Genomic DNA, 26857 nt, shown 5'->3' with positions numbered 1-26857 from the left:
TCAGGTAAATTACACAAAACTAAAGCAGCATTTTTATTGTGCCCTTCCTGTGTAGGCCCATTTAAATCCCATGAATGTTCTAAATCAATTTACAAGAGTGAAAGACAGCTATATTTTTAACCAGTTAATTGAGAAAGACAAAGAAGCTGACAATGTCTGCATGGAAATTTTGTCTCCTCCTTCTGCCAGAAGATTTTGCTCTGAAGCAGAACTAGACAATTTTTATTTTTTTTTCCCCGCAAGTGAATGATGTAAGAGACTGCAAGCATCCTGGAGAGCCACCATCCAAGCACCTGTCCAAGGCAATGGTCCATGACACAATAATTTTATTTTTAAAATGAATCTGGCTGTTAAATTTATCAGTAAGGGAGTAAAGATATTCAAACGTATTGTGACAGTTCAGATTCTCACCTTTATTGATACAGAGCTCAGAGTGTTATGGTTCCTCTGTGAGCATGCAAACTCAAAAAGCACTTCTGGCTTTTGTGAAGGGCTGGAAATATTCATTCATAAAAATCCAAAGCTCTACAGAATACAGAAATATTGTAGCACTTCTGAGATTTGACAAAACAATGTCAAACCACGTTGCTCCAAATCCTGTGCCAAATTGCCTACCAGTTGAAGAAGCTTTAATGTCTGAAGTGATCAGACTACAATACTGCACTTAAACAAGTCACCGGTGAGCAGAAAAGTAGCCTGAAGTAAGTTTGAAGAGCTGGCATAAAGATCACCATACCCATTCATAACATGATTTATTTATTTGTCCATTTATTCTAACTTCAGTACCCACATTTTAATAAAAGGTTAAAACCCAGATGTTTGAAAGTGCAAAATCTCCACACTTCAAAAGCATAAGGACATCTCAAAGAAACAAGTGTTAAGATTTGGATAAGTAACATTTTCTGGTTTTTATTGTTTCTTATTTTCAATTACACATGATCCTAGCTAAATATATTGTTTCATACAGAAAAAGAGTTTTGATCTTTAAAACTATTCTGTGTTGGACTTATTTAGTTTAGTTTGGTGGGTTTCTTCATTCAGTTCTGTGGAATGGGACTGCTCTCTCTCTCCTAGATTTGACTGTGATTAGTTCTAAAGGAATAACAGATGTAAAGAGATGGGCACAGCCAAGTTTGGGTGGCAGCAAACCCCAGAAGCAGCCCCACTACCTGCTCTAATGAGCACCAGGTAAAACACATGTGCATTCCATGAATAATGCATTCTGAAGATGCACTGCTTTCAGTGACACTGTGCATTTCAGAGGTCTGAAAAGACGTGACAGATTCCCCCCCAGAGCACGTTTTCTGTTAGATGTATTTTTTCTGCCAAATATAGGAAATTGAGATTTTACTTTGGCATCGATACTCTCTGCCTGGAGATACTGGGTACTGAACCTGACACATCTTGCTGGCACAAATTCCTAGTGTTACTTTTTTCTCACAGAAACTCTGATGTAGGCAATTTCAAAGAATTATTCTGGAAGCAGAATCCTGGGTAGCAGACCAAGTTAAACCCCACATCTTTCTAAGTTCAAATCTCTCCACTAGATCTGCACACTTCAAAAATCATCCAAAAAAGTGATGAAGCAAGCCAAAAGCATCCAATCAATGTCTACATAGCAAAGCTATAAATCCTACTTTACATCACAGTGCACAAAAGCTTCATTTCTCTTCATACGGGCTTGAAGAGGGGATAAAAAACTACACTTTATCTCCTTTAAAAATTTTAAGGTTATAGAATTGTAATTATCTTCATAAACCTATATCCTATACACAAAATATAGCATTAAGACAAAGTGTCTTTTTTCCTAGAACTTATCTTCATTTCAAAACACTTGTGCATTTTTAATTTACCTTACCATTTACAGAATGTTAAAAAGGGGAGACAGAGAGGCTTATTAAAACTACTTAAAGAGAAGGTTTTTTTTTAAAAAATGGAAAAAATACTTAGTATGTGCTAAGATTTCCTCTGCAAATCACTGTGGAAATACAAATGATGCTGTGCTCCTGTAGCTCTTACACATCTTTCATTCTGGGGAACAGGAGGTAAGGATTTCCTGAGGTTAAAATTCAGTACAGAGGATAATTACTCTTGAATTTTTCCACCAAATCAAAATATTTCCAAAGTCATTGTGGATTTTAGGGTGAGTTAAGAGCTAAGCTGCCATAAGAGGTCAAACAATAAAGGCAATTATAGAGAAGAATACAAGACCAGTGTAAGCTACTCTAAGCAGACAATGAGATGAAATATGAAATAACATACCATGTCAGGCTCTGAAAGGAACAAGCTCAGTTCTGCTGCAAGGCTTGTAAGTGAACAAAGGCAGCAGCTTCACAGCATTGCAGTGACTGGAAAACAGCACTTGGAAATTCAGTCACTTGCCCAGAAGGCTAGTCCATGATTCAAGGTAATGTTTTTGAGAACAGCAGAGAAATACTTTGAAGAAATTGAAGGTCCTCTAAAGTAAAGGGTGAGGGAGAAGAAATTTTCATTACAAGGGACCGGAAAGAAAGAGGGCAACAGGAAAAAGGTGCAAACTGGCAGCCTGAGCTCAAACAGTGCTATTCCCTGAAGCCTGAGAAGCAGAGGTGCCAGATGTGGAGCCACCAGCCCACAGCCCCCAGCCAGGCAGTGCCTCAGTGCTGTGTGCTCCTGGAGATGGAGCACGGAGCAGCTCGCCCAGGCGCTGGGCTCACACCCACACAGAGACAGGCAGCACTGGGACACCACCTTCATCTTTCCATGGCCTTGCCAAAGGTAACAAGCAGCTTTTCATCATCATTCCTCCTGGGAGACCAAGAGCCCAGAACAATCAGTCACAGCATCCAGCTGTTTTCACACCATCGAATATTGCAAAGAGCTGCCACACTGGCAATAAGAAGGACAACAATGGGAGGAGGTGGGACATGTTCATTGACTTCTCATGCCACTGACCACACCATCTAGCACTGGACTAAGAACAAGCAGCGAATGAACACTTCTGGGTATCTGCTCATACTTTTTTCTTAATTTAACTTTCTTACTTCAATCCTACTAGATTTTTTCCTGTGGGTTTTATTCTTTTTTTAATATGCCAGTTTTCTTACTTCATGTCTTCACTCGCCTTTTTCTTTTAAACCATCTCCTCACTACTAAGTTTAAACAATTAATTACTTTCTCTCTTGTGATATGCAAGAGTTAATTCATGCTGTATACGTAGATATATGTGTAGGTATAAAATATTGTAGAAGTTATGTTTTAACCTCCCCAGCCAGGAGCAGAGTTCTATTCAAATTGTAACTAATTTCGGGCAGCGTTGAGATAAAACCAGACCTTTTCTCCATGTGAATGGAGCAATGGAGCAGCCTGAGCCAGGATGTCTGACGGGAATAGAGTTAATCAATTCCCGGACCAGCTCTGGGACAATACCAAGACCTGTTACCATATGAAGAAGACAGGCTGGAGCCATCAGAGAGGGTTTCTCCTGGCACCAGCCCCTGAAGATAGTATCAGGAATTGCCTGAGTGATGATCACCGGGACATCACCATGCAGCTCATGAGATCCTGCACCTGGACTAATCAAGTCTTGGACATTCAGAAGATGGTATCATCTACTACATTTGAAAAGACTCCTCCTCCTGAGCAATCAGACATTCCTCTAGGCTATGGACAGTTCTTTGTCTGTTTCTACACATGTATGGATCCAGCTTTACATGCAAAGGGACACAAAAGAACTATGCAGTCACTTCTGCCTCAGGCAGAAAAAACTGTCTATAAGCTGGACACTGGACACACTCAGGGTGAACCTTTGAGGGGAAGTCATCACTCTGTTGGACAAACCTCTGGTTTCACCCAGCACCTGTTCCCGGGACAGACGCTGTCTTGGCTGTGGTGGTTGCTCAAAATTCTATTTTTTGTAATTGACCCAATAAATTGTTGTTAAATTTTTCATAAATGTGGCTATCGATTTGTTCATTTATAACATCTCTGATCAAGTATTCCACACTGAATAGTGTTTCCATATGTGACCTCACCACTGCTTAATCCTTACCCTTTGCTTTCTGTCCATCCATCCTGAAAAATATTCCATTTGGCACAGTAACAGCATCAATTCACTGGAGACCTGTTGGACACCCAAAGCAGCAGCAGCTATGTGTCCTGGGCTACTGCCAGATTAATGTATTTGCTTTTATATTCTTGATGGCCTTGACAAGCACTCAAGTAAAGCCAGTGCTTGGCCTCCTAGAGCCCCCACCATAACACTGGGGTTGTTTATTCAAGTGACTGGAACTGATGGAACACCACATGCATTGGAACAGTGCTGGGACATGCACTGTCCCAGTTTTTGTGTCAAAAGGTGACATTATTTTAGCTGCTGCCTCTACAGGCTCAGTACTTCAAAACTCAGTGCTCTCTCTGAGATATTTTTCAGCCTTCCTCTCTTAATTTTTTCCATTATATCCATCATCACAGTATTCTTACCTCTGGAAAACATCTTGCGACCAATTTCTACCCTCACTTAGATCAGTGAAAAGCAGTGCACTGTGTAACTGCTCATAGAAAAGCCAGCTCGTTGCTTCCACTGCTGTGCTGACTTTGCTATTAGGGAAGAAAACATTCATCTTTCTTGTAAATGAAATAAACTTTAATTTAAGTAAGAAGTATCCTTAACAGTGTTGTTTTGGTCCATGATACGGACCAAAATTACATTTTAACTACAGATTATTCTCAAAAGTCCAATTAATACAAAAATTATATATACTGTGATTTTACTCTTACTAGAATTATGAAGAGTTTTGCCCAGTTCTTTCTATTCTGATCATTCTAAAAATGGTTGACACTTGATAATTAACAAAGGACGCGTCTTAATTCATTGTTTGCATTCCACTTATCAGTGAAATGTAATTCCAGAGTCTTTCTACAAACATTACTTATGATTCATGGTTCCTGAGGAAATTTCACAGAGACACAGGTCTGAAACCATAATTATGACGTTATGTCAACTTTATGAGTTGACATGTCAAACACAGTCCAGCATTTCCATGGGAAAAATCAAAAAGGTCAGGAATTTCCCTCCAGAGTTGTGATTAAAAAAAACAAAACAAAAAAACAACATAAAAACAATGTAAAGAAATAAAGAACAGAGAAAGAATTTTAAAATCATAATTAAGTTTTATAACTAATTTCCAAAGTGTTCCTCAAAGAGAGAATTTTTTGAAAGAAATCGTAATAGCTTTATTCAATTTCACTACTTTTAAAAAATTATATTTATTTTGCTATGGAAATGTGAAGAAAAAGAATCCATTTTATGAAATTTATTAACACAGTGGTATCAAAAAGAATGAGAACAATCAACTTCATCTTTGTGATATCAGCTAGAGACACTATTTCACACAAAAATATCAAGGAAAACCTAATAATAATAATGTCATAATCATTTTAACATAAATTTCTTTCCTTACCTCTTTTCACAGAATACCTGATATTACAATACCTCCAATCCCAGTGGGAATTAATGTCTCACACTGCTGAAAATCATTTCTTCCTGAGGGTGCCAAGCTCCAGATTATTAGGAAATATAATTCGTATCTATCTTCATTAAAAATTCTGTGATGTTTCCTTTAATGAGTGGGTTGTTTATCCTGGACCTTCCTTTAACTTTTGATTTGAAGAGCCCCACCACACAAGAAAATCTTGTTGATGGAAGTGTGAAAGCAGCATGGACAAGTGGGTACAACTATTTAAGTGGGTGACACAGTGATGAAAATGCAGGTTTAAGCACAGGCTAGCACTACAAATAAACACCAAAAAATTCCAGCTACAACACCCTCAGGCTCTTTTAACAGAGAGGCAGGACCTCTGGTAACATATTTTCATTTCTACTTTCTGGTACAACTGCAGTTTTAGTTATTTAGTGGATATTCTATGAAGGGATGATTTGTGCCTCTCTCTTCTGAATAACTTTGTCCTCCACAGATACAATTATCCACATAACAGTAACTTAAAAGAACGAAACTTTCCTTGAACATCTTGTTAACTCTCGTGCAATTTCAGAGTCCGTTTGAGTCTTGGTAAATAGGCTTGCCATGATTCTTCAGAGTAAATACAACTGAAAAGATCTCAAAACAGACAGATCTTTTTAACTGGCATCAAAACACTTCTTTCTCTTTTGATATAGCCTACAGAAAATCCTTCTTAGAATAGTGGGCACTCAGTAAACATTTTCTGCTACCACACTATAATTGTTCACATAGCAACACATCAGCACTCTTGGGAGAATTCTGTTTCTTTTTATCTAAAGAACTTTCACAGACTTTAACATTAGCTAGATTCTTTCATGTCTTTTCTCCATTTGCAGAGAACTAAATGAAACAGTTATTCAAGATGCACCATATCCCTCTAACCTATCTGCTCTAACCCCTCCAATACATGAGAAAGTTTTAGAAAGTTACCTTTGGTATTTTTGTTCCCATTCTTTAAGACCACTTCCTTTTTAAAGTTATTTATGTTTTTCCCCTTTGAAATTACTGAATTGCAGACAAAGCAAGCTCTTGACTTGAACACAGTTTAAGCGAAGCAGACCTTTGAAGCTTTTGAGTCTAATGTGAACATTTGAAACACTGTTTTCTGGGGTATCTTTCATTTGGCCCCCTACCAAAGGTATTCTGGTTTGCCTTGATCCTCTGGTAAGACGGGATCACTGTGTCCACAGTGTTACAGATACTGACCTCACTCTTACAAGTCAAGCAAACAGGCTGGCCTGAGAAACCTTCCCTGAGTGCACTGTAAATTTCTTACAGCTGATAAAAATTTCAAAAGATCTTTTTCTATAACATGTAATAATGCTTCATGTTTTGAAAAATGGGTCAATTTATGCCAAGAAATCACCTAAAAAGACTTGGTAAAAAATTGATGAATTTCAATGCACCATGAAAGAATGGCAAACTGAAACTTGAATTTCAACTATACCTTCATGTTTCAAACTGATTCATAATTGGGTAATTTTATGAGTTCATTCATTTTTATTAAAACTTATTTAATCAAATTGTATTAGGGAAAAAAAATCTTTGTTCAAGTGAAATACTGCCCTTGGAGAATTCCGACCATTGCAGGAAAGACCACTCCCCAGCATCTTGACTGAACGAGGAAAACAAGGAATACAAACACAAAGCAGCAGACTTTTGATTTTCAACAATTCAAGTCTTTTTTTTTTTTTTTTTAAACCACCAAGACTGCAATGTTTTTCAGATGGATATTTTTTCTCTTTTCTCTTTTGGTAATTTTACACAGAACAATATCCAAATAAATTTTTAAAATATATTTCTGCTTTTCTAAGCATTAAAAATCAAAAGCAGTTTCAAAAGAGTTTCTCATTTGATTTTGGTGTTTGGTTTTCAGTTGTTGGGGTTTTTTTGATTTCCCCAAGAGCTTAGCAAAAAAGCCTGGTCTTTGAAGTAGTCTGAAATTTTAATTGCTGCTAGTGATAGCCAAGCAAATAGGAAAGAAAAACAACCAAAGGATCGATTTCACACATGCTGAAGATCATGGAAGTTTTGCTAATAACACCAGTAAAAGCAAAATGTCCCAATTTATTGTGTATGTGACAATGGTCACAATTTCCTGTGGATGACTAGAAACGGAAAAGCATGGGCTTCACATACTGTATCTGCCATTAAAGCTTTCACTGTGCACACTTAATACAAAGCAACTTCCAACACATCAGGTATAATGATGTGCTAATTTGTATCTCCATATAATATTCAGATGATCTGGGATTCATTTGCTTATCAAACAGAAGAATTGACAAAATCTCACAGCCATTGGTGTTGTGCTTCTTTTCAGATTTTCATATCACTGCTTTATGAAAAGCATTTGCAGCATGAATATGAAGGGCTGGAAAGCTTACCAGGTATCTGTTTTCATGTAGCCTCCTATTTAAGACAAGGACTAGAGTTAAGTATTTCCAGTCTTTAAATTTTACTTTTTCTTACTGAGTATTCCAGGAGCTTTAAAGATCAGCTGGTGCATCTTTAAAGATCAGATTGGTGCATCTTTAAAGATCAGATTGATAAATTTCTGTTACGGAGCCCAAAACCCAGATTCTCTACAGCCAATAGCTGAGGGATTGGATCTTCCCTTTCTATGAGGACCTTTCAGAAGATTTCTGATACAAAGTGTGCACATAGACATGAATATGTACACACAATCACATTATTCTAATTTATGGGATGTTATTTCATATTATTAATAATGGCTTATGAAGACACATATAGCTCACCCTTGAGTCTTGCTTTTATAGTACTTAATAGTTTAAGCAATATATCGAACTCTGGATCCCTTAATGTCACTGGCAAAGCTTCAACTGACTTCACTGCATGCAGAACCGAATCCCATATAGATTTTCACACTTTATAATTTTGACTGCTTTCCTGGAAGATACAGTGTGAAGCAGTTAATGGGAAAACTGGAAGAAGTAACTCCTGACATACATTTCTTGAAATGCACTTATGCATGTCTTGTAAACTGCTTCAAAAATTAAGCAAGGACTGCCCAATTTGCCAAGTAAATAAAATGAGAAATTCTGCATTAATTTCAATGTATTTTTAAACAACAAAGAGTAATAAGGGTAACCAAAGGGAAAATAAGAGAAAAGTAGGATGTCTGAAATGAATTGGACTTGTTTTCTAGCCTAAAGCAATCACAGGGAAGAGTTTGATCTACAGTCCTGTTTTTTGAATGGCGAAATTATTACAATATTCTTTTTGCTTGCTTCTTTTCCTAGACACTAGGTTAGAACCTGTACAGTTACTACCTCTTGTAACCCCATGCTCTTTTGCTCAGAGGTTTGCATTTGGCAACAACTGCAATGACAGATCAAAGTTCATAAGGGACTGCAGCAATCATCTCGCCATCTGCTGAGCCACTGATGTCATCATTTGTGTATTCCTTTTACGTATCTAAATGTAAATGTGATTTCTATGTCTGTTCAAAGCTTTGAAAGGGGCATTTAATGAAACAGCTATAAATAACAGAGAAGGATCTCTATCTGTGGTTTCTCCCTGGCCTTTTTAATGTACATTTCCTTTTACAGCTGCAGCTGCTTCAATTTTCCTGAGATTCTGCTGGAGAATCTCCTACAGAAAGGATTTCTGCTCAAAACCACAATGCTATAAACAGATTGCTGACTAATGTGCCATGCTCTTATTGTACATTACAACTACAGCTTCCTTCTAGACAGTACAATCTTGATACACCCTATAATGAAGCCTTTAAGGCTGGAGAAAACAGAAACTCTACAAAATCTGCAGCAAAGCCATATTTTTTTTAGTCTTCTCTGTTTCCTCACCTCTATTTCACCCTTGCTGTATTTTGAGAGCCTGTTTTTAAAAGGCAACTGCAGTGACTAAAAAAAAGCTGGGTAAAAAGGATAGAAATAGCAGCAAAAAGAAAGGAAGAAAAAACGTTTTAAATGAATCTTTGTATAGAAAAATAATACCATTCCCCACTTTCTAGGGTGCAATGAATCTGAACCACAACTGGAAGCTTGCAGAGGTTTTGACCTACATGTTTTATACCAGCAATGGGGTACAATCTATCTAGCTCAATGTTCATATATTTAATACCAATAATCTGGGAAGTGCTCCTAGATACAGGCACTAACAATAAGTAAATTTAAATTTGTTCAGCTGAGGATGATCATTTTTCCATTGCAACATGCAGCACTCTCCCTGACTTTAGTTAGTAGCATGATGCTCAATGTCCTGCCTCACATCAATGAGTTTTATGCTGGAGAAAAAAAATAATAAAACCAACATGAGATCTGTAATTTATATTTAAAGCTACACAAAGTAAATTTTGATACCAAGTGAATAAGGAACTCCTAGAGACACTATATTAGGTGCTACCAAGTCTGTACAGAGTGGATGAGTATTAAGCAGAAAATGCCACTAAGTCATTAGAGAGGACACTAAAGAACCCTTTTTTCTTGTTCAGATCATCCTAATCCTTTCAGCTCCTAGGGAAGAGAAAATGGAGAATGGACTGGACTGCACCAGACAGTATCTCCAGTTTCTGTGGTGCCTGGCCATCTCAGACACCAAATGATTCCCTACCACAGGCTGCCACAAGCTGTGCAAGCCCTGCTGCCCCAGGGTCCCAGAGGGTGAGCTGCAGCACAGGCACAAAAGTACTCTGCAGCTCTGAGGGGAAGTCAGAGGTATTCATGGGCACCAAATCTTCTTCTGGCCTTCACATCAAATAACTGAGCACTCCAGATTGACCTCATATTGTGATTTCACTGGGATTGCAGGAGCAGCACTGGAATGATATCCAAAGGAGCAATTTTCCTGGGACAAACCTTAAGAAGCATAAATCTAATAACAGCTCTGTTTATATTTAAACAAAGCATTTTTGGAGCCTTTTGTTGATTCTTCATACAGGACACATTCTATCTTCTGATGATTCAGCTGCTTTTAACTACAAGTTTCTGAAATTGCCCCCATCATATGGAATCATATTTTAGTAACCCACTGAACATAGAAAATCTATTGTTAAAATAAATCTGCTGTATCTACAGTGCTATTGCAGTGGTATTTTGGGAACAATGTGTCATTAGCCATCTATGGCTGGTTGTTTCAAAAGCACGTTGCCATATCATTCACTTTCAGGGCTACTGGCAAAATATATCACAGACTTTGGAAACATTAATCTGTATTCATTCCACTTCACATTAATAGTAAACTTAAAGAATTGTGTTGGACACTCCCGACAAGAAAGCCTGACTGCAACTATTTCAATTTCAGACTTTGCAACTCAGCAGAATGTTATGTAGCACAACTGGTGCTATTTCAGATGCTATTGTTTCTCAATTCTATCACCTTTTCTCACACTGAAATATTCAGTGAATAGCTTGATCAGCTGCAGTCAGCTCATTTAAATGCTATGGAAATGCAGCAAGAATTGACGCAGCATTCTATCCCTGGAAATGAATGGAATGGAGAAAAACCAAAAGTTCATTCCTAGACTATAAATACTGGTAAGTCAAATGTCAGTATCTGGAGAACTGAAACAAGTGAAATAATGTGAAGGAATGAAGTAGCATCTGGCCAAAACCAGCAGCTTCAGAAATTAAGTGTTTAAGTACCAATAATAAAACTGAAAATCAACAAACACCCAGAAGACCAAGCAGTGTAGGTGGTTGCACCCCAGCTCCTCAGGCCAGGATCCCTCCTGATCCTCCCCCACAGATGGAGGAGGATACTCCTGGCCCCACAGGGCCTTTAGGAAATACTTGTGGATTTATCTAAACCAAAGGGCCCACAACCATGCAGGGGTACCATCACAGCCTCTCAGGGTGATTTTAATTCTTTTGCACACCGTGGAAGTGCGATGTGTCGTGAGAGCAGGAAGATGCATGGGAGGCTACAAGACATGACAAGGTAATGCTGGAAGGCTGCTCAGGGGTAACAGCAGCAAACAGCTCTGTGGCAGCAACATCTGTATCACCATGAGGGGGGTCTTGGGGGGCACTGACACCCAAAACTGCACCCAAGCTTTGTTTCACACAGAACTGAACGGCAGCATTAGAAACAAGCAAACAAAACAGGGAGCAAACTGATTTGCAAACTAGGAATTGGGGGTTGGGAGCAGGCTGGGAATACAAGTTATTTGGCTTTCTTCCTGTGCCCTATATTCCTTTTGTTAAAACAGAACTAAGCTGTAAAAACATTAAGCACCAAACATAATCATTCTAAAGCTATTTGAAGGAGTGAGGACATTCACAGCTATGTATTTCTTGGGTCCTGCACTTGAAGCAAAATTATATAAAGAATTTGTTTTGGCACCAAAGTCAGAGCTCCAGAATAAAAGCTTAAAACCTAAAGATTTGTGGAACAGACCCCATGTCCTTGTTTCATTTTATTACTGTACTACACACTTCACACCAATATCCAAGAAATATCAATCACGTCAATACCTGAGGACAAATGTTACACTGCTGCAGAGCACTGCTAGAAATGCTTTCCCCATCAGTACTTTCAGAGCATCAGTAAGCTCTAAAAATGTAATGTAAATATAAAAATGCCTATCAAGCTTAGGGATAACTATTGAGACTTGACTTCAAATTCCATCCAGTTTTAAGTCTGAATCCAGGAGAATAAAGCCTCCAGCTAGATTTCCTTCTAGCCACTTTCCTTACCATGCCCAGCCTCCAGAAAAACCTCCACACTGGAACTTGAACTCAGACAGCAATATCTTCTGGCTCTTATTTGGTCATTCTAACCATTCATCTCTGTCTGGGGGAAAAGTCCTGAAAATAATTAAGTACCAAGATAATAATTATAAAAGAAAAAATAGTGAAAATTTATAAGCATCTGAGGAATGTCAGCAGTGACATATAAGCTCCTTTGGAAGATAACTCCCACTCCAGAGTGGTATTAAGGAAAGCAGATGAAGACTCATTGATATAAATAGATCAAAGAGAAGGTTTATCTTAGTCTCTACAAACTGCCTTTCTTACCAAATCCCTTGCTAAAAAATACGTTTTTAAGGTATACAGTCAAACTAAAAGAAGATATGCTTTTCTTGAAATCATGGACTCTGAAGTAAACTAAAGGAACTCTTCTTTGGTTGGACCTTAATTTCTTCATTTAACACTGCAACATTACAACATACTTTTCCTCAATACACAATATGATCTTGTGTTGGTTCAAGGTGGTGGAGCTGTAGTTCCTGAGCAGCTTTGCAGTGAAAAGGCTTATTTTTGAAAACATGTGGTTGCCTTCACACTCACACCTGAAGAAACATGCAGAAGTGTGTATTCGTGCAGAGAATATTTCAAATATGTGCTGACTGAGTATAAAGCAGACTTCTGAAATTCCTCGTGCTGCTTCCCAAAGCCCCACTTCATCTCTGCACAAGCTGTGATTTTTCAGAATATTTTTGTGCACAAGACAGCTTTTCAAAGTCCCTGTAACTCTTTTAGCTTGTCTTACAAACATAAATCAAGCTATGTTGGCCAACTCCTTCCGTAACAGGACTGCACCTTTAAATACCACTAATGCCAGATGGTCTCAGCATATAAAGCAGCATGAGACAACATATTAATGCTACTCAAACAAGCAACTTGTGCTAGCAGCAGACCAATGAAATCAGTCTCAGGCTGCTAATCCTATCTGTCTCCATGGCAACATCTATTTCAGACAATTCTTCAATTTTCAAGTCAGATGAGCTTCTTGGCTCCTAAACTTCTCTATTCAGGAGGTGTGCCATTGTCAGGTACTTTTTCATCTTGTATTGGCTACTGTTATAATACAGATTTTATTTTTATCAGCTGCTTCATGGAGTATCAGGAACAGATGTTCCTCTGTTTCTGTTTATTTATAGGCTTTTCCACTAAAGATTTGTACTGAAAGATTTCCACTGAAGGTTAGCAGTATTTTTTTTGACTATGGATTTTTTGCCATATCTGCAACACGTGGAAACCCTGCAAATATTGATGTCTCTGTTGTGACTCTCCCTATCAGCACCAGAAGAAAAGGATTTGTTTCCTTCTTTATATTTATCTGCTATGAAGGCATATTTTTAAACCAAACAAAAAACTGTATATCTGCAGCAGGAAAACAGGGAGAGAAGCTCTTGGAGAGACTCCTCACCATATGTCCATTAGCACAGCTAACACAACACAAATATTGGGGCTACTTGCTACTAGGAAAAGTCTGACAGGAAGCAGGTAGGAACTGCCTGTTCAAGGCAGATCAAACGCTGAGCCACATGCTAGCTCTCAAGTACCTCTACACCTGGTCCCTGCACAGCCACACGTAAACCCAGCATGGAGAGGAGAACCTGAGTCACAGGGAGAGGGTGCTCTTACCCAAAACCACAAAAAAATCCCAGCAGAGCCAGGAAGGCAGCCAGCCATCCTTTACCACAAAACAGATTTTCCTCTCTGTGAAACGTCATCTTACAATGTTTAAAATTTAAGCATGTGAAAGCCCAGCTCCCAACCACACAGCTTTTTTTCCTCTCCATCCCTCTATGTACTGATGTCACCAAAGAGAAGGAAGACATTTCATCAAGAGCAGCATAAACTTGGATCCCTCATTCCGTAAGTGCAGCCTATTACAGAATTAGAGTCACATTTAGCTTTCTTTTTTTAGAATACACATGCAAGTTGGCTTAAACATTTAGGATTCACTGCTATCAGGATTTGTAAGCCTCCTGCTTAAATTCAGATGAATAGCTCCCACTGACTTCAGTTTGATTTATGGATGGTCAGCAGCTGGGTAGGAGGAAAAATTTAAGTATGGTCTATTCTTACCAGGGGCAGATCTGACATGGAGAGTCAGCTTACCATAGTCACAAGGCTTCCTTTGAAGCACCATTTTTCAGGTGGGTAAAAAGTGTCTATTTATGCCTTAGACGCACCCCAATTTTGCTTATAGTTCTAGAATTGTGTTTCTGTGCAATCAGCCAAAATGCTGCCAAAACAGCAAAGTATTTGGTTTAGCACAGGAAAAATGTTTCATTTTGAATTCAGATTAATGTTTTGCAGCCAAAAAAGTCAGGAGATGAGCATGTGGTAATTCACACATATGTGTATTATCCACATATCTCTAATGTGATGGTACAGGAAACACAACTATGCAGAAAGTTTTAACCTTTGACATGTCTCATTCTCCTTCCATTTTCTTTGTATCTTTGAACTCTTAGCTGCATTTCTCATAGCAATGTACTGTGTGACTTCTCTTTTGTTTGGAGAGCTAATATGGCAAATGTCTGTGCCATACTTTCTAGACACCTAGCAGATCATTAGCCTAGCAAGGATGCCAAGAGAACAGCTCAATAAACTTTGGCCAGGCTGACAGTCTCCCCTGATCAAACAACTCCTTTCATTTGGCTTTAAGGCAAGTGCATCCCTAAGCATAAGTACTCAAAATGGCATTCAGGTTGTGTGAAAAATGCTTTTGTGATTCATGTCAATCAGCAATGGCATCAGCAAATGCTTGCATCTGCTGTGTTGAAAGTGGATATGTTCCCTGGGATAACTACAAATAACAGTTCTGAAACTTTTTGACCAAACCGCCAAATAAAGATTTGAATAAAAAAAAAATAGAAGTATAGTAAAGTAAGAGAGATGAGATGGCAAAACCAACTGATGCTTAGAATAAAATAGAGGAAGTTGAGGTAAAGCTAAAGGATATTGCAACAAAGCAACTAATGCGTAATAAAATGCTTATGTGTAATAAAAACCTTGATGAACTTGTACAAGATACAGCAGACACCAGTGAAAGGCCTCCCTCCAGATGACCACAAGAGGGACAGGAAGCCAACGGCCACCTGGAAAGATTATGAAATTGCTGATCCCAGCTTGTTGATATTTGCTGATTTGGACTAACACAAGCACACTGGAAAATGCTTTGTAGGCTTAGAAACAGTAAATATGCTCTGGTGAACTTGTAGTGGTGTGTGCCGTGAGTGGAGCAGTGATTCCCCAGCCACCCAGCACTGCTTGCTTGCTTTAAAATAAAAGATATAAAAATTAAATTCAGTTTGGCTATCGAAATTTTATATCAGGTTGTTCTTGCTTTGGGCAGGCTCTGCAGCCAGAACAGTATCTTTGATCATAAATCAGGCAGCTCACACTCCAAGGCCACGTGCAGCTCCATGCAAAGAACACCTGTCTCCATGGGACTTCACTTGCAAGCAAACAAGGATGTGAGGTTCTCCTCACAATTCAGTATGAGCAACTACCAGGATGCAGCTACCAGCTTATGCAGTTATAAATGTCTCTTTGGACATTAATTAAAAATAAATGTTTACTGCCTTTGAACTGCCAGCCACAGGTTTATGACTCAAGATCCTCTCTTACCTGGCCCTATGTACAGAGTACATAGACACATCTCTAACATATGGCTTCATATTGACCCAAACCTCACAGCTCTTTGACAATACCTGCTGCTGTGACAGGAAGATGTGACCAGTGCCAATTCAGCTAGCAGAGAGCTGGCACCCTGCAGGAAACCTCCATTTCAAAGGGAAGGGCTCCATGGACCAACACCTCACTTTTAGTCCAGTGTCCTTTCCCCCAGCAGTGCCCCTGAAAGCAGCAAGAGAGCCAACAACTTCACTGCCAGGGGCAGCTACTGCACCTTGGCACACACAGTCATTTCTTCACAGTGTGGCAGAACTTCTGTTCCCAAACCCAAAAGCCCAGCACGTGAAAATGGGACTAGCTCGGTTTCAGCACTGTTGTTCTGCAGAGCTCCCAGAACACCACCAGCTTTCACCCTTATCCTGAGATGATACAAGCTGATGTATGGCAGACAAAAGAGCTCCATTTTCTGTCCCACAGCAGATCAAACCCACCTACTCCGTTTTACTGATAAGGATTTTTTTCCCAACCTTTTTACTACATAGACCCTTGATGTCTTCATTTAGCCCCAGCATACTAGAAAATAATAATATATAACACCTCATTCCCACTGAAATCACTGAATGCTGGCTTTTGATGTGCATCTCACTCCAAAATGATGTTTACAGCCTTTACTCTGTTCCTTGTAACCCTAGCAGTCATTTCAATTACCTAGTCCAGAAGCCTTAAAGTACATGCTGTGGTTTTCACTTTTTTTAGTTCCACAAAATTTTAAGAGAATTGAGTTACTAGTCCTCACAGTTTAATTCCCTATCCAATTGGAGGAAAAAAAAAAAACCAAGAAAACAAAACAGCAAGGCTCCATGGTAATACATGCATGAGACTTTTGTTTAAAGACTAAGAGTAGATCAAAAAATTATGTGACGTGATGTTTTGGTTTTTTTTTTCTTAGGAGGAACATGAATTAAAATAGATATGAGGACTTAAAAAAATAAATTAATCTTCTGAAAAAAGCTCAGACAGGGTTCATACACTGTATGTTTTGCAAAAATAGCACATGAAGCACAACAAGGTAGATTAGATGATGATACATGAAGGCTGGGATTCACCAGAACTTAACCATAAGCTCTTGCACACATTCCTAAGTCAGAATGCTATCCAATGTTAGCTCCTCTGACAGTCAGTAGAGAAAACAGATGCTTTCAGAGGGGCTGCAGCCTGGCCAAGAGGTGTTCCTGCCGACCAGGAAAAGGGAGATTACAGCCTGAATATGCATGCCCAGGATGTAGGCTTCTAAATCACATGCCATCTTTGAAAACGGAAATTAGATGTAATGAGCAGAGAACTAATTCCAAAGAAGTTTGAATACTAAATTATCAGCTGTGTCTAGCAGCAACTCCACTGTTACAACCAAAAATTTGTGTTTATTCTGAAATCAGAACATCTGTCTTCTGTTTTTCACCCTCCAAGTTATTTAAAGGTGTGAGATATTGATTACTAAATTACAGAATAACAAACAATTTTTCCTGAAAAAACTTTTAACACATTTTAATAACGAGATCACTTTTGATAAATCACATGACTCCAACTTACTGGCTTTGACAATACACGTCACAAAATCTTGGAGTTTACATTATTGCCACCCTAATAAAACATCATTTTAAGCCGAGACAATAATAAAACAGGCCCCCCTTCTGCTTTCTTTGGGAACTGATAAGGCAGTCTGAAGGTGTGGGAGGTGATGACAACTCTTCTCTTTGAAAGAAATTAAAGTAATCCACTCTTTCAAAAGGAGTGGGTCTGTCAAAAACAGTCGGGGTCAGATCAACAAACCCTGAATAGTCTGCATACTCAGACTCATTTCAAGTCTGAAAAGTAGAACAACTGCCTTCTGTAGAGCCATGTTTATTCTTAATGATTACAGACCTTTTTACCCCGGTTTGTTTGCCATTTGTGTTATTCCAGTAAATACAAGATAACTGCTGGGATGCAGTAGCTGGGATGCACTGTGTTTCCGCAGGTAGCACACAGCCTCTATTAACCCTTTCTTAAATGTTCTAAAAAAAGGGAAGCCTTTAAATACCTGTCAGTGAAGCGATTTGGAGTGAGAGCATTGCATGTCTCGGGAACACTGCAGGCTGCCTAGCACAGCTGCCTAGCCACACTTCCTGGGAATTTCCATGGATTCAATGGGAACGTGAATGGCATTAACAACGAGCTGCGAATGAGATCTGTAAATGTGTCTGCCTCGCCTTGATTTGCACCATCATTCTCACCATTTCTGTGAGACGTTTCTCGCTTTGTATTCTACACCTCTATTTTTGGGTGAACACGAGGACTGAGATAGGATGAAATCAGAACTATTAAGGAAATATTATTTAAGAAAGATAAAATGAAGGAAGAAGAATCTAAAAGTCTGAACAATTCACTCAGCACGCACATGCAGCCATCTTCGTGCTGCTCCACAGCCCTCCCGAGACCTGCCCAACCTGCACAGTCTGCGAAGGACACTGAGCATCCCGCTCTGAATGCAGGCAGCACTAAAATCGTCCCGCCAGAAACTACCCCAGGCCACACCCTGGCTGGGTGACTTCAGAGGGATACCCTAACTGGCACAAAAACCCGTAAGGGACTTTGCTGGAAAGGTAATTACAGCTTCCCAGCCTTCTGTAGAACGCAGGAAGTACAGCCCGCCCCAGATCTGCACTCCCAGCAGGCGAGGCAGTAGCAAATCCCTGACAGTTTTTGATGAGAAAGCCAGAACATCCTCACAAGCTCTGAAAGAAATCTGTTCCCTGAGGCTCAAAGGAAAGAAAAATTCCAAATGCAGAAGGCTACACGAGGAAGGAGTTCAACCATGTTTTACTCGGCATTTTCTATCCATCCCTACAGACACCAGCAGCTGCCCTGCTGTCGCTCGTTTGGGGCTGCAGGTGCCCAGGCAGCAGCGCACCTCTAAAGAGGATTGCAAACCTAAGCCAGGAGAGCAGCTAAACCACAGCTGACACAAAGGGGGAAAGCACAACACGGTCAGCACAGCATCTCCCGTGTTCCTGATACAAAGTGCTCTGCTGACACCGACCTATTTACAGCCCCTGCCCTTCTGCAGTGCAGCCGGGTGAGTATCAGCAAAGTGCACACATATTTACCAGCAACCAGCCCTGCAACATCTCCCTTCAAAAAGGGACCACTACATGAGTGGCCCTTGCTAAAAACTGGTATTTGCTTAAACCTCGAGCACACAAATTGGGCTTGCTCTCTTATATCGAGATTTAATAGCAAGCTCTTGCCATGTGCAATTTGCATTATTGCTTTTCAAATATGGGAAATATCAACAGGTCCAATCAAAGAGCTCATAAGACTTTTATGCGCAGATTTGGGGCGCAAGGAAAAGAAAGACCTTTAGAAAATCAAGTGCAATTAGCTGTAGCTAATGAGGTTAGGAGAGCTGTGTCTGATGACACCTCCATAACCAAGAGACAGGCCGTGTGCTTTCTGACATCACCAGGGATGCAACACCCTGCCACCAACCCCAGCACTGCACCCACTCCTCTGAAGCAGGACAGCCCATAGTACTCACAGGTGACATCCAGTGGTCTCCACACTCTGGCTGCCACCTACAGTGGCACAGCTGATTCCTGCCCATGCTGGCCTGAAACCTCAGCAGCCTCCTACACGTGTGCTCCTTCTTCTTCCTCCTCTCTTTTGAAAAAGAGCAGACTTGCTCATGGTTCTCTTAAACAGCTGCAGAGTCACTCGGATTACAATAAACAAGAAATATTTTAAAATGGATTTTGTGCAACAGTGACAAAGACATTATGAGAAACAATTTTTCTCCATGTCAATTCATCAGCTTTACTTTTTGTAACTTCTTACCACTGAAAGCACCAGTTTGCATGGCTGGTGCCACAGCTGACTACAGGAGCACTTCAGTGGCAGAATGAAAACCTGTTTGTATTAGCAGACAGATCTTGGATTTCTCCACTCATCAATATAGAGCCATGATTTTCACTTCTCTCTTAGTCACCCTCTAATTATTTTTTTGCAGGAGGAAATGGTTCTAGCACTGCATGGCCTGGGTGTGAGAAAACTGAGAGCCTCACATCTGGGGGCTCTGGAGGGGCTAGTACAGGAGCTGCAATTTGGGAAGCCTAGAAGCTTATTTAGGCTCAGTGCCAGCAGTGACCAACCCAGCTCATTTCCTCACCCTGCCAAGTGGAGTCTTTGATAAAGTGATGGGTCTAAGAATTATTGTAGCTGAGTTGCACCTCATAAAATTGACTGAAGTCACACCCAAAGGGCCCTGTGAACGTTCCAAGGCACAGCTGCACTGCTCAATTCACACACCGTGTGCTCCTGCCTCACCACTTCATGATGCCTTGCTTGAAACTGCAAACTATGTCATTTTCTAGAAAACCAGTTGTCTCACGCTACTAAAAATTAGTAGTGGTTTCCTTCCATTTGAAGTATTTTTAAAGATGCTTGTGGGGAAAAGGATGAACAATACAATCATTAACATTCTGCTCAACAGAACATCAGACATCCACAGCAAGAGCCTATTTCCTCTCTCAGGAGTAGTCGGTATTCTCCTGCATGTGAACTAAGGCGAAGTATTGTCCCAGAAAAAACAAAAATAAATCTGTGCTTTACCATCAAATGTTCTGTTTTCCCCTGGTCCACCATCAACTTCTCACAATTTCTTTCTCCTCATTTTATCTGACCTTGCTGTCCACAGGCTTCTGTCAACTTGGCCAATTTTTGGTGGGCACAGGGATGAAACTGTATTTTCTCATTCAATCAAAGCTACTCCAAAATATTTTGATTCCTTCCAGTCTACGTTCATGCAACATCTTCTTCACATAACCATTGACACAGACTCATTCAAGTCTTCTCTGCCTTCATGCCTTGTCCTCAGTGACTTAAAGTGATGTTTTCTGTCTTGGTATAAAACTTGATCAAGTTCAAACACCGTCATCTCTGGGTTGTGCTTTTCCTTATTCAAGAGCTTCTTTTCCATCAGTGACTGCAGGCTCTAATCTCCCATACAAATGCAGGTTCACACTAAAGAAATTTTTGCCACAATAAACGCCCAAACAAACATTTTATAAAAAAACCGAACAACAAAAAACCCCACAAAATGCACAAAATTACAAATATTAGTCCAAACACTGTTTGGCAGGAAGCACAGGTAGTGTGGTGCTCAAGTTTGCAGAAAGGCGGCACATTCTCTCATGTTTAATGCAGAATCAGAACCTTCAGGCAGCCTCACGCTCCTGGCATTTATCGTGTCCCTGGGAGGAGCTCAGTGAAGGCTCAGCTCACGGTCTGCAAGTGACTAATTCAGGTTCCCAAGATTTGCAAAGACAAGTGGTATGACTGTGCAAGAAACCAGAGTGGCTCACATGAAGTCATTCTGACTTCCAATGCAGTATCAGGACTTTAAAAAAAAAGCCCTCCTAATGAGTATTTACCCCAGGAAAAAACGAGGCCTTTATGATTTGTTCCAGTTTCTTCATTCACTGAGGATTTTTTCCAGTTGCCTTGGAGGTCTAAAGCACATTTCTGGAGTCTTCCTATTTCTCTCCAGCATTTTTTTTCAAACATTGCACATATATTACAAATTAATTTTCAAAAATAGCTGATACTCAAAAGTGGAAGTTGATTTATATACTTCATATGATCTAATGCAGTCACACAAGGCTACACAGCCATGCAATACATGTGATTATGCAATGGTTGCATGTATATGCAGTATTTGATTTACTCAGTACAAAGCCTCTTTACTCAGTACAAAGAGTCTTTACTGATGCTCTGCTGACACTTTCCTCATCTATTTTGTCATCAACTTGCTCACTAAGTGAACACAAACATTTTTTTTGTTTCACAGCTGTTCACTAGGTGATTCAGGTATCATCCCTGTGAACTCATCAGCCTTCTAGAACCATGAGCTCTCTATAGACTAAAAATCTATGAACCACAGCATATATTTTGTTCATACTTCCCTATATTTAAAAAATAAGCCCTGTGACACTCAGGATGCCCTGCAGGAATAGATTATGTTCAGAACTTTTTGGCTGTCTGGGAAAAACGAAAAGTAACTATCGGTATGTATATGCATGTCTTTCATTCCATCATTTTTTAATAATAATAGATGATAAATCAGATTCTGATCCTGCAAGCTTTGCCACACAAAATATCCTTACTCTGGTTGTTGCCCTGGGAATCAAGCATGGATGCTGAGAGCAAGCAGGGTCCCCCCTTCAGGTATGAGCAGAATCAGTCTCACATTTCTTGCCAAGGCTGGTACAAGGCTCCACTTCTTTTACTGCACAGCTTAAAAAAGCTCCCATAGAAAAATAAACAGTGCTGCCTTTTACTGCACAGTAGAAGAAAGGGCACATTTTTAAGAAGAAAACACCTCTAATGCAACCATTGGCACAACATATAGGTGCTTAGGTTCTGTAATAAAGAAGCAGGGGTGGTATCAATGCTTTTACAATTCTTTCTAAGGAGTGCAAGGGTAACTATGCATGAGGTCTGTCTTGCTGCCCTTCCCAAAAAGATCCCAAGATTCTCCCAAGCACCATTGCAGAGAGGAGTAGTGCTCCACTTTTTGAGAAATGTTCAGAACCTCACAGAATGAAAGTGAGGATTGACATAAAACAATGAATTTGCTGTGGTTCAAACCCTAGATAATCCCATTCAAAACCAGCATTTTCAGCATCCACTACTAAAGACTGCCAGGCCTCATCACATTCCCTGACATGTGATTTGGACATTGCAACATGTGGCATTTTTGTCTATAGGGCTCCCTTAGTAAGGCGCCCAGCACATTCCAGGAAATGTTTGACACTGTCTACAGCTTGTATGTAGATGCAATCCATAGGAATTTTTCTTTTTTTGCAGTTTGTTGTTCATATACTGCTGGACTCCCTTTAGCTTGGGCTCAATGACAAGCCCTTTCTCATATCACTGACACCAAGAGAAGTGTGTCTCCAGGAAGAGGCACAGCCCCATCTCAGCTGCACGGTGTGCTGCTCTTTTTGTCCCTTTCAGCTGGCTTGACACAACAGCCACACAAATGAGCTATAGCCGCTGTTCCCCGGCCGCAATGCAAAATCCCAGAATTACTGTTATCACTCTAGTGTACAAATTACACAGCAGCAATAGATTCATTCTTAGCTTCGGGATCCTCACACCCTCTTATCAAGATGGCAACACATCACAAAGAAATTTTCCAAATTTCACTGCATTCCCTACATTTTTCATTCCAAGACAATGCTTTACTACCCTGCCTTCCTCTTACAACCCGCTTATGTCCAATATCCTATAACCTCTAACTATAGCTCTAACATTAAGTCTCTTGAGGACACAAAGCAAGGTTATATTCAGGCCATAAAGCAGAATATTAAGCACTAATTGTATTGGCCAAATCCCTGGAGAGCCACAGAAGCCACACCTCCGCCTAAAAGTCACGGACTTCCAGACCTGTGCTGTAACCCAGAGAGGGAAATGTGAGGACATGACTGCAGAGGGCTGATGGCTGGGCCAAAGGTAGCGAGCAGCCCTCACGGATAAGCCCTGTCACAGACTGACATTAGGACACTATCGATTCTAAATGCGGAAACAATGAAATTGACACAGTCGTAGGTGGAGCACAAGCGCAGGGCATCTGTCCCATTCCCTTTGATCGAGGCGTCCCAAACTCTAAGTCCGCGCACCCACGAATGCCGAGGCACGCGTGCCGGCTCCCGCAGCGTGCCGCGGTGGGTGACACATCCCCGGGGACAGCCTGGCCGCCACCGCCGCTCCGCGGGCGCTGCGGTTCGTGCGGGGAAGGGCGGCCAGGGCCGCCGGGCATTTGGGGGAATCCGGGCGTTTCTCGCCGCAACGGGCGCTAAAGGCAGCGGCACAAAGCCGCTCCGCGCCGGCTGCGGCTCACAGCGGTGCCGCTGCCGCAGCGAGCGCTCCGGGGACAGCGCCCGCCGCCGTTACGGGCGCACAGGTGCGGGCGGCACCGGCCGCGCCCCCCTTACCGGGCTCGTGCTCGCCGGGGCGGTCCGAGATCTCGATGACCAGGAGCTCCCGGCCCTCGGCGCTGCGCCCCACCGTGTAGATCCTGCTGATGGCGGGGCACTGCAGCCACACGGCCACCAGCGCCTCCCGCAGCTCGGCGTAGCGGTGGTACTCGAAGGAGATGCCCTCCTCGGCGCTCAGCCGCCGCCGCCGGCTGGCGGCCCCCGCCGCCGGCTCCGCCGCGGCCCCGCGGGCAGCGAGCACCGCACAGGACAGCGCCAGCAGCAGCAGCAGCACCCGCGCCGCCATCCCGCCCGCCTGCTGCTCCGCCAGCGCCGGCGGCACCCAGCGAGCGAGGGAGGGAAGCGGGGAACGGGAGGGAGCGGGAGGGAGCCGGGGGGCGGTGAGCGGGGCGGGGCGGGAGCGGGCGCTCCGCCCCCATCCGCGCCCCGAGCGCTCCCGCGGAGGGCGGGCGGGCGCCGCGGCCGCGCGGCGCGGGCGAAAGGCGCTCAAGCTGCTGTCATGGGGCTGCTGTCATGGGGCTGCTGCGGTAAAAACGCTGCGAGAATCCGGGCGCGCGTTTTCCCCACCGCCTCATCAGTCTGTGCGGTCCCAGCGGGTTAGCGCGCTGCCACAGACGTAAAGTAACAGAGTGCTCCATGAAGGATTCAGTGCTATCACAGGGCAACACAAATGCATTTGATTGACAGGGAAAACTATAAACGGCCATTCGCAGGGTCGCTTTGCTCCCCATTTATAAGGTGTCTTTGCTGCATTACAGAAAGGAGAGGACAAAGCAAGACACATTTTCTGACACTGACAGTACTTAGAGAGCACGCTCCAGTCTGTTCAAAGCAAATGCTCATGTGAAGAACCATTCACCATATATTAATAAATGCGTTTCTTCTAGACCACAGATACTACAGGACTTCTGAAGCCTTGTTCTTTTCAACTTGTCTTCATAGGCACAGCTGTTTAGATTATGTTGAAACAGCCTGCAAAGGACGAGTTCTGAAAGCAAAAGGCTAAATACTAAAGAGTAACGTCCATATTGGGTTGTTGATTTGGGCTTTGGGTTTTTTTTTTTTCTTGATTGATTATTTTTCTTTTTTTTTAAGGACACAAGGACTTGCTGCAATATTTTGAGGTTCAAAATTTTGAAAAGTGCACATCCAATTCATCCTTCTACAAACAGAATTTTGTCCACAATAATATAACGTATGTTTATTCTGATCTCCTAATTTATAACGGTGAGCCTGTATAACATCTCATTCTATCACCAATTAATACTGAATCAATTTTCAGGAAGATTTTTTTTAATAATCTTTGGTGATATTATGGATATTTTCCTAAATTGTGGGTGTCTACTCCAAATAAGGTGATAATGGACACAATCTCTTCTAAGAGAATGTTTGCACTGACCTCTGGTGATGGACCAGCTCAGAAAGTGATCCCACATCTGAAACACAGGCCTGAATGTACAACTACACATAAATACTTGAATATCTGTCTCTATTTACCTATACTCATTACCTATACTTGTTACCTTCCATGGCCCTGAATGCCGGCCTTGAATTATTTGATGTGGTTCTTCATAGCAAGAACCTTCCACTTCTCACCGTCTTTCAAAGCCAACTGGATTCAGAAGCTGTCCTGCCCAGTTTAATTCCAAGCAACCATGTGCAAAGGCACCTTCAGAGCACTCTTTGTAGCCTTCAACTCTTCATTCTTACTGCTAGAAAACTTTTGGAGATGCCTGTCATAGCATGTCCCACTAGCTCTGAGGTTATCACAACACTAATTTGCACTCTTTTGCAAGACTTGGACGTAGAGAGACTCCTTGATATCGTGTTTTCTCTGACCAAGATCACTGAACTTAGGATGACAAAAGGGCTCTCTCTCTGAATTCTCCCCTTCCTAACAGTATTAATTGGACTACATTAAAAAAAATTTGTTTATATCATCACACTGCTTTAGAACAATGTGCAACAACATGTGCAGCCCTCTCTGTGCTCCAAACAGGAGCTGAAAGTAATGGTAACTGACCTAACATTCAAAAGATTCACCTTCTTTAGCAGTATTAGCTACACTCATCACTGGCTAAATATTCCTTGTTTTCTTCATCACTTTTCCTTGCTCTCAATATACAAATATTTATTTATACAAATAAATCTGCTGATGCTGGTTACATTATCATTTTCTGGGAGAACTTTCTGATTCAAAAAGCCTCCCTTTTGTTCTTTGTAGCAACTGTCATTGGCTTCTCTTCTAGTTTAATTGACCAAAGTACATCTCTAAAAGATGCAAGTAGGCTGGGAAATCATCTATTTATTTTCATCTCCTCAAGCAGTGAATTATTATTCCACTACATAAAAGTAGTCTCACACCTAGATCTGAATGGATTTACTTCTGTTTTCATACTTATTCACCCCCACTCTTAAAAAACTTAAGACAATGTGTATGTATAAAAACACATGCGTATCTTGTGTAAAGCAGGGTGGTTTATATACTATCAAATATTTGAGCTCACACATACTAATTTATTTTTAATAAGGGATTAAAAAGCAATGTTTAAATTCTCAAACAGCATAGGAACATATGCAGAACTGAGTAGGAGGAATAAATCGATGTCTTCCTTTGTATCTAATCCTTCCTCCTATTTTCCTTAGTTCAGGGATGATTATCTTCAAAGGCCAAATTTCTTTGTAATATGTAAAAAGCTTTGGCACTTGCCTCAGTCTCAGAGGAATGCTCCAACCCCAAGGGCATTCCCAGCCTGTAAGCATAACCAGGCACCTGGGCATGGCCTTGTAAGCTGATAGTAACAAGAGCAGTGAGTAGAGCACAAGTACTCCAGGAAACCTACTGATGAACAGATTTAAAATCTGCTTTACCTGTCTCTTATATCTGAATACAGTGCAGCAAAGAATAAGTTATATTGTGCCAACAGACACAGCCTAAATAACTTGGTAATTACAAAAAGAAATTGAC

General features: G+C 41.0%; 1 protein-coding gene and 1 long non-coding RNA gene across 4 annotated transcripts in view; both read right to left on the bottom strand.

The window, feature by feature from the left end:
* The window catches only part of LOC141729162 (uncharacterized), a 31949-nt gene extending 14023 nt beyond the window's left edge, over positions 1-17926 (bottom strand). The window contains exons 1-2 of one of the 2 annotated variants that reach the window (XR_012580438.1): positions 5442-17926; positions 2263-4578 (exon numbers count right to left, since the gene is read on the bottom strand). This is a non-coding gene — a long non-coding RNA (uncharacterized LOC141729162). The remainder of the gene's footprint in view (positions 1-2262; positions 4579-5441) is intronic. The other variant, XR_012580439.1, reaches the window with a different exon arrangement.
* The window catches only part of CPE (carboxypeptidase E), a 57270-nt gene extending 33006 nt beyond the window's left edge, over positions 1-24264 (bottom strand). Inside the window, exon 1 of one of the 2 annotated variants that reach the window (XM_005486294.4) lies at positions 23887-24264. In XM_005486294.4, coding sequence (XP_005486351.1) covers positions 23887-24175 — 289 coding nt within the window. In that variant the 5' untranslated portion in view covers positions 24176-24264. Of the gene's footprint in view, positions 1-17933; positions 17980-23886 lie in introns of those variants that run through there. The other variant, XM_074541206.1, reaches the window with a different exon arrangement.
* Positions 24265-26857: the final 2593 nt, after the last annotated feature.

The sequence above is a fragment of the Zonotrichia albicollis genome, chromosome 5 (assembly GCF_047830755.1).
Source record: "Zonotrichia albicollis isolate bZonAlb1 chromosome 5, bZonAlb1.hap1, whole genome shotgun sequence".
NCBI classification, from domain to species: domain Eukaryota; kingdom Metazoa; phylum Chordata; class Aves; order Passeriformes; family Passerellidae; genus Zonotrichia; species Zonotrichia albicollis.
The sequence above is the reverse complement of the archived record's forward strand: the minus strand, read 5'-3'. Positions and strand labels throughout refer to the sequence as shown.